This window comes from Myotis brandtii, unplaced genomic scaffold (genome assembly GCF_000412655.1).
Source record: "Myotis brandtii unplaced genomic scaffold, ASM41265v1 scaffold806, whole genome shotgun sequence".
Classification (NCBI taxonomy): Eukaryota; Metazoa; Chordata; class Mammalia; order Chiroptera; family Vespertilionidae; genus Myotis; species Myotis brandtii.
Window position 1 is genome coordinate 1,893,323 of NW_005371249.1, and position 6,787 is coordinate 1,900,109.

Genomic DNA, 6,787 nt, shown 5'->3' on the forward strand with positions numbered 1-6,787 from the left:
GCAGTGGCTGCTGCCTCCTAAACCCGCCTGAAGCCCAGCTACCCCACGCCTGCTCCGGGCAGCCCCCTCGTGCCCCCTGCAGGAAGGGAGCTTCCGCGTCTCCCTGCAGCCTGTCTGCTGCCCTGCAGGCTCCTGGCCTTCTGCTGAGTCCCAGCGTTAGCCTCTCGTCTTCCCCACTTGGCCATAGCGCCTGGAGGGGTCAGATTCAGCCAGTCCTTCCCCCGCAGTGTGACAGCACCGACTTGAGAAGCCTTTCTGAGTTGGTGGGAAACCGGGACTTGCCTTCCCTCAATCCCCGGGGGCCGAGTTCACGGAACTGAACTCTTCCACTGATTCAGGGCCTGGAGTTAAAATTCACTGTCAAAGGGCACATGTGACACCTAGACGCCCTTGTGTCAAAAGGCAAATGTATTAAAATCTGAATAAAACAGGTAACATGGCTTAAAGATCAGAAAGTAAATAATGGAACTCAGTGGCAACGTTAACAAGGTGAGAGTATATGGAAAGAACTCCAAGTAGTGTTAAAAGATGATGTAAACCGCTCCCTGTATTTTACATTTGAAGCCAAGAGAAGGGATTTTTTCTAAGGCAAATCACTAGTAAATAGGAACTAAGGGAACTAAGTCTCCAGGTTCTCATTCTGGATCTTTCCCCTGAACAGTGCTAAATTTCCTAGACATTTTAGAAGCAGAAATCACTGGGACTGCTGCTGAGTCCCATTACGGTACTGCCTGTTATCTAACTCTGGCCCTACTCTCTGCTGCGGATGGTCTGCAACTGAAGAACTGTTCCTTGGTGTGGGAACCACGAATAGGTTCCTAGAAGGGTGACGTCCATGACCTTCAGAGCCCAGCTTCTGTCAGCCCCAACTCTCTCCCTCGGTTTTGACCCACCTTCAGGTCCGAGGAGCTGCAGGTGTGAATGATGGAAATGAAGTGACCAAGGCCCAGCAGGCAGCTCCTAGGGGAACAGCCCCAACCATCTTCTCTAAGATCCTGGATGGAAGCCTTCCAGCTGACGTTCTGTATGAGGACCAGCAGGTGGGGTGCCCTTAGGACCCATCCCATAGGGATTTCATAGATACCATCCAGCCTGTGGAAGTAACACGGTGCCCTCTGGCCTGTCACTGCTCCCAGTGTCTCGTGTTCCGTGATGTGGCTCCTCAGGCTCCTGTGCACTTCCTGGTCATTCCCAAGAAGCCCATTCCTCGGATTAGCCAGGCTGAAGAAGAAGACCAGCAGGTGGGGAGAATAGGACAAGGGTTTGGCTGGGGGAAGCCCTGGATTCAGCTAGAGGTTTTGCTCCTTATAAATAAAGCCACCTGTCTCCCTCCCCTTTCCCTGTAGCTTCTAGGACACCTTCTCCTTGTGGCCAAGAAGACAGCAAAGACTGAGGGGCTGGGAGATGGATACCGACTTGGTGAGTGGCTTAGCCATTGAGCCCCTTCACCGATGAATTCTCATACCTACTTCTCAATATGATCTTCATTCTTTGACCTTTCCCATGGTCCTGACTCACTAACCCCAAGCTCCCTTTCAGTGATCAATGATGGGAAGCTGGGAGCACAATCTGTGTATCACCTGCACATTCACGTACTTGGGGGCCGACAGCTCCAGTGGCCTCCAGGTTGAACCTACCAACTGACCAAGGACCCTGTGCCTGGATGATTGGATGGGGGAGAAGGAAAGGGACCCTGTGATCTAATAAACTTGCTCTCCCTCAATTTTGCATCTCTGTCTTAAATATATAAAAAAATTTTGCCACAAAGAGGAAGGAAAAGGTTATGATCCTCTTTGACTATGGTCTGAGTAAGAGACATGAAGGAGACCCTTCCTGTATTTAAAGAAGCATTTGCCTATAGATCTGTGAGTCATGACTAGTGGCCCACCTGAGTCAAGCTTCCAGACAAGTAGCAGTAGGAATAAGTCTGAATGAATAAGAAGAGACTAAGCCCAGCTGGCGTGACTCCGTGGTTGAGCGTCAATCTATGAACCAGGAGGTCCCGGTTCAATTCCTGGTCAGGGCATATGTCCGGGTTGCAGGCACGATCCCCAGTATGGGGCATGCAGGAGGCAGCCGATCAATGATTCTCTGTCATCATTGATGTTTCTATCTTGCTCTCCCTCTTCCTCTCTGAAATCAATTTTTTTTTTAAAAAAGAGACTGAATGTGAGATGTGCTCTATCATGGCCTTTATCCAGCTGCCAATCCAAATTATAAGAGGATCTGGGAGGAGGGTGGTCAGTGTTGAGGGCCTTTTACTGGGGTGAAGTAATCACACCCCAAAAAAGCTGTTACCCTTTGACTAATCCTTGAGTCTCACCATTCTGCCTTTAAGCTGTTGTCTGGTGTATTTTCATTCTTAAATGTTTGAAAAGGCTACCCCCACTTTTGAGAATGAGCTACGGGGAAGCTGCTGTTATCCCCTACATAATAGCCCTGTGCCTGTCTCTAACACAACCACCTTAGAAAGCTTAAAAGAATCATGCTTCGGTATGGAGGGAGAGGCCTTAGATCAGCGGAACCTTAAAAGCCGGGGATGAGAGGGAATGGAGTCCAAACGGAAAGAAAACTTCCCGCCCCGCACCAGATTTAAGACTTCCGCCCCGCAGGGAACTTGCCCCCCCCGCCCCCCCCGCACTTCCGCCCAACTATAGTTCTGCGCAGGCTCCGGGAATTATTTGCCGTCTCTATGGCAACCCGGGTAGCTGGTGTCCGAAGATGAAGACCTTTGAGTCTACGAGGTCGCGGTGAGAGCCGCAGCTCTGGCTGCAGGCATTAGGGGACGAGGAAAGTCAGCGGACTTCCTTCCTCTGCCGAGCTTTTGACGCATTCGCTTTCTTTCAGATCTTTACCCGTACTGCCCAGCTCCGAAGGGGATGTCACTCCTAGGGCCCTGGCAGCCGCAAGGGCAGCAGCGTCAGCAGCTGCTGCAGCCACTGCAGCCGTCTCCACTGCCAAAGCAGCTGTATTATCTGCAAAGACCCCAGGGCCCTATTCTGACCGAAGCCTTCTCTCGGACCCCTCCTCTGATAGTGTTGTTGGGAAGCCCTGCACTGGACCCAGTTTTACCCACAAGATAGGCCATGGGAGACTTGGCTTTAAGACTGATGTTTCCTATATTGCTCGGGATCCCTGTTCTACAGATTACCCTAACACTAGCCCTAGCGCCGTTCCTGGCTCTAGCCCTGGCCCCGTTCCTGGCTCCGGATCTGGCCCCGTTTCTAGCTCCCGATCTGGCCCCGTTTCTAGCTCCAGATCTGGCCCTGTTCCTGGCTCCAGATCTAGCCCTGTTCCTGGCTCCAGATCTGGCCATGGCCCTGGCTATGGTTCTAGTAAAGGCACTGGTCTGGATTCTCGCCCTGGTTGTGCCGACCCTGAGCTCAGCCCCAACGCTCTTACAAGCTCCAGACATCCTGGGGCAAAGCTGGTCCCTAATTATGCCTCCGGGAATCACTACCAATACTGCGAGCCTCAGAAACAACCCTGGACATTTTTGCCAGTTTCAGAACCTGTTGCCCAAAGGGGGCTGTTGAAGACCCCTGAGGCTGAAGCGAAGTGTGAGGTTCTCAGTAAAACATTGCCACGGGGCCACTGCCTTCTCTACAACTGGGAGGAAGAGGTATTCAGGTTTTGACCTACTCCCTTTTCTTAAAGGGAGTTGCCTGGGGAAGATAGTAGTGTATGATGAGAGTGGGTAACAGAAAGGATATTATGATCACTCAACTTGGGGCCCACAGAGAGCCACCAACCATCTGGATCAAGTCCCAAGCATGCAGGATGGCTCCGAGAGCTTCTATTTCCGACATGGACACCAGGGACTGCTAACCCTGCAGCTCCAATCACCCATGCCCCTCAGCACCACCCAGAAAGACGCATACCAGACCCCACGAAACCGCTGTCAGCCAATTCGAGGTGTGGAGCACGAGGGAATGGGTCAGAATGAGTCCACTAGTCAGAGAAAAAAGAAAAAGGAATTTCTGGTGGGACTATAGATTGTCCAATGGGTATAAGGGCAACCCCCCACAATTTTCCTTCCTTTTCTCAACTTTGTTTATTCTGCGCCTGCTTCCTAACCAGACTTGTCAGCTCTGTCCACTCCCTGCCCCCACCCCCCACTCCCACAGGAAAACGTGAAGCCATGCTGGAGATACTGCTGTGCCACCAGATCTGGTGAGAGTCTGGATGAAGGGGAAAGGGGAGGGGGAGGACAAAAACCATGGAAGAACGGCTTTTATGCCCCCATAACTGTATAGTAAAGAGGTGCAGGCAGAGCAAGAACTGACAAGGAAGCAATTTGAGGTTGAGTCTGTGACACACCATGACTACAAAAAGGAGCTGGTGCAGGCAGGGGCTCCTGCCCCAACAAAGGTAAGAACTCATTCCACCCCACATGTAAAGCTGAGCTTTGGGGGGGCTGTGGGGGAGCAGCAGACCCAGAGGTTTAGAAAGGGGGCTTCAGGCCAAGAGTTATTCAGTTTTTTTCCCTCTCAGTCTCATGACTACTGCAAGGAACAACCCGAAACTTTCTGGATACAGAGGGCACCACAGCTACCGGTGTGTGAGGGTGACTAGATGTTGGGAGTGGGGAAGAAGGAAGGGAAGAGGTTGTTCTCTTCTGGCTTGGCAAAGAGTAGGATCTGTCCTTATTCTGGCATTCCTATAGGGTGTCAGTAACATCAAGACACTGGACACGCCATTCCGGAAGAACTGCAGCTTCTCAACACCAGTGCCTCTGTCCCTGGAACAGCCTTTTCCTGATGGACCTGAGAATTATTCCCACCAATTGGGACAAATCTCTTCTCTTGGCTGTCAGGGAAGAGGGCAGGGTGGTGAGGGGGGTAGAACTGTCTAAGGGTTGAGGAGGGAAGTGAGATGTGGAATATGGAATCTATTTCTGTCTGTACTGGAAAGGTGGGAGGAAGTGAATTCTGTTTATACTTGGTGAAGGGGCTTTACATAAAGGATTCTTTCTCATCCTGAGTCAGTGATTCCCTGAGTTTCCATGTTCATACCCATAACATTTCCTTGGAACTGCCCTTAACCCCGACTATGACATCATTATTTTTTTGTTTGTTTTATATTTGACCAAAATATTCTGGTTTAGATACAGATATATACAGAAGGTAGGGAAGAAGGGGACCAGGCCAAAAAGGGGCAGGTATATGTACAAGGCTGAGCTTCAAAGGTCAAGAACTTCCATATAAGATAGAATTTTTGTGCACGCTGGTTTCCATCCCATATGACAATGTCCATGTCTGGTGTATGGAGAGATGATAGCCACTGCCTACCCAGGTACCAGTAGCAGGAGACTGACTTGAAAAGAATTGAGGTTTACAGAAGTCCAGCGGGTCCTTTCCGCTCTCCTAGGAGCCAGTAAGTTCGCATCTTTCCTTTTCCCTGGGAGTAGGGGAGTGGATATAATTCAGATTCTTCTATGTTATTCCCTTTATCTCCCTCTCTTCCCCCATGATCCCCATAGTCACTTTCATCCTCCCTTTCCAACCCTCTCCCCATGGCCTGCCGTCACCTTCATCTCCACATCCCCCCGAAGCTCGAGCTGGAAGCATCCTAGCTCATCCAGTGCATCCTTGGTAGTAGAGGAGACATGGATCTTCAGGGCTGGGGTGGGATGGGGAATGGTGGAAAGAAGAAGAAAAGAAAAGGCAACAGAAGAATTGGTGGTGTCAGAGAAAGCTTTACCCAACCACCACCCCTCAGGAGGCTCTCGGTCTTCCCAGTGCCCATGCACCAGAACCTAAATATGTCCAAGGATGGGGCAGTCAGGAACTGTGGTCTCAGATTGAGAGATTTGGAGGAACTCTGAAAAGAAGAAAAGGGGGACACAGATTGAGACGGAAGCTGAGATTGAGGGCTAATGTCTCACCTTGACCATTAGACTCCATTCGGGAAGCAGTGTTCACCGTGTCTCCAAAAAGACAATAGCGGGGCATCTTCAGGCCAACGACCCCAGCACAGACGGGCCCTATGAGGAGACACAGGTTGGGAGAGCCTGGGGAAGGTGGATACTAGGGCTGGAGTGAGCGTTAACCTTACCTGTGTGGACCCCTATGCGTAGCCTCAGCTGGTCATGGGGTCGGTGGCGAATGCGGAAGGAAGAAACTGCATCCAGTAATGCTAGGGCCATACGAGCAATTTCCGGGGCATGGCGTTGACCATTTCGGCCCGGGAGACCAGATACCACCATGTAGGCATCTCCAATCGTCTCCACCTGATTGAGAGGGGGATTAAAATGTCACTTGTACCTGTATCAGTTCCCAGGAAGGAGTACAAGGAGACAAGCTGAACACCACTTGTCTCCTGACGGCCTTTGGGAGGTCAGAACATAGACTAGAAAAATAAGTGTTATGGTCCTGAGAATACGGGGGCAGGAAGGGGAATCTAAACCCTCCTGCTCCTCCCCAGTACCTGTGAATACTCAGTAAATGTTTGCTAAGTTAATGGGCACCCTGTTTGCAACAGGACATGGGCAAACAGGCTCTGCTGTCAGGAAATGGGAAGCAAGAAAATAGGACAGAAGCTAGAAGAGGTCAAGCAGGCCCAATGAAATGGGCCTCAGACAGTCTAAACTGTCAAAAGTAAGAAGGCAGGGGCTTGGTTTTGTCTATTGTACTGAAGCTGTGTAAGAGAATGTACCTGTCTTTAGGAACTAAACATTGAACTGTTTAGGATAAAGGAGAACTATGTCTGAAACTTACTCTTAAATGCTTCAAAAAAATAATTATATAGATTTTTTTTAATCTTTAAATTCTTTATTAGTTAAGGA

General features: G+C 50.3%; 3 protein-coding genes across 8 annotated transcripts in view; 2 read left to right on the forward strand and 1 right to left on the reverse strand.

Annotated features, from left to right (window-relative positions):
• Positions 1-1,723, forward strand: part of HINT2 (histidine triad nucleotide binding protein 2) — a 4,818-nt gene extending 3,095 nt beyond the window's left edge. The window contains exons 2-5 of the mRNA XM_014531476.1: positions 900-1,040; positions 1,137-1,241; positions 1,347-1,419; positions 1,540-1,723. Of these exons, the coding sequence (XP_014386962.1) occupies positions 900-1,040; positions 1,137-1,241; positions 1,347-1,419; positions 1,540-1,631 (411 nt within the window). The 3' untranslated portion in view covers positions 1,632-1,723. The remainder of the gene's footprint in view (positions 1-899; positions 1,041-1,136; positions 1,242-1,346; positions 1,420-1,539) is intronic.
• A 457-nt stretch (positions 1,724-2,180) lies between these two features.
• On the forward strand, positions 2,181-4,977 carry SPAG8 (sperm associated antigen 8). Of its 2 annotated transcripts, XM_005883967.2 has the most exons (7): positions 2,181-2,750; positions 2,848-3,622; positions 3,741-3,915; positions 4,128-4,173; positions 4,257-4,371; positions 4,495-4,557; positions 4,667-4,977. In XM_005883967.2, the coding sequence occupies exons 1-7, from the start codon at positions 2,722-2,724 to the stop codon at positions 4,853-4,855; spliced, it is 1,392 nt and encodes a 463-aa protein (XP_005884029.1). In that variant the 5' UTR covers positions 2,181-2,721; the 3' UTR covers positions 4,856-4,977. The 2 variants fall into 2 exon arrangements, with proteins under 2 accessions (XP_005884029.1, XP_014387013.1); XM_014531527.1 differs by having other exon boundaries at positions 2,182-2,750; positions 4,257-4,557.
• Positions 4,978-5,053: 76 nt separating this feature from the next.
• NPR2 (natriuretic peptide receptor 2) overlaps positions 5,054-6,787 on the reverse strand; it is a 17,582-nt gene continuing 15,848 nt past the window's right edge. For 4 of the 5 annotated variants that reach the window (XM_014531526.1, XM_005883966.2, XM_014531525.1 and 1 more), the window contains 4 exons: positions 6,058-6,232; positions 5,888-5,986; positions 5,531-5,622; positions 5,065-5,400 (listed from right to left, as the gene is read on the reverse strand). In XM_014531526.1, the coding sequence (XP_014387012.1) occupies positions 5,335-5,400; positions 5,531-5,622; positions 5,888-5,986; positions 6,058-6,232 (432 nt within the window). In that variant the 3' untranslated portion in view covers positions 5,065-5,334. Of the gene's footprint in view, positions 5,401-5,530; positions 5,623-5,887; positions 5,987-6,057; positions 6,233-6,787 lie in introns of all 5 variants that reach the window. The other variant, XM_005883965.2, reaches the window with a different exon arrangement.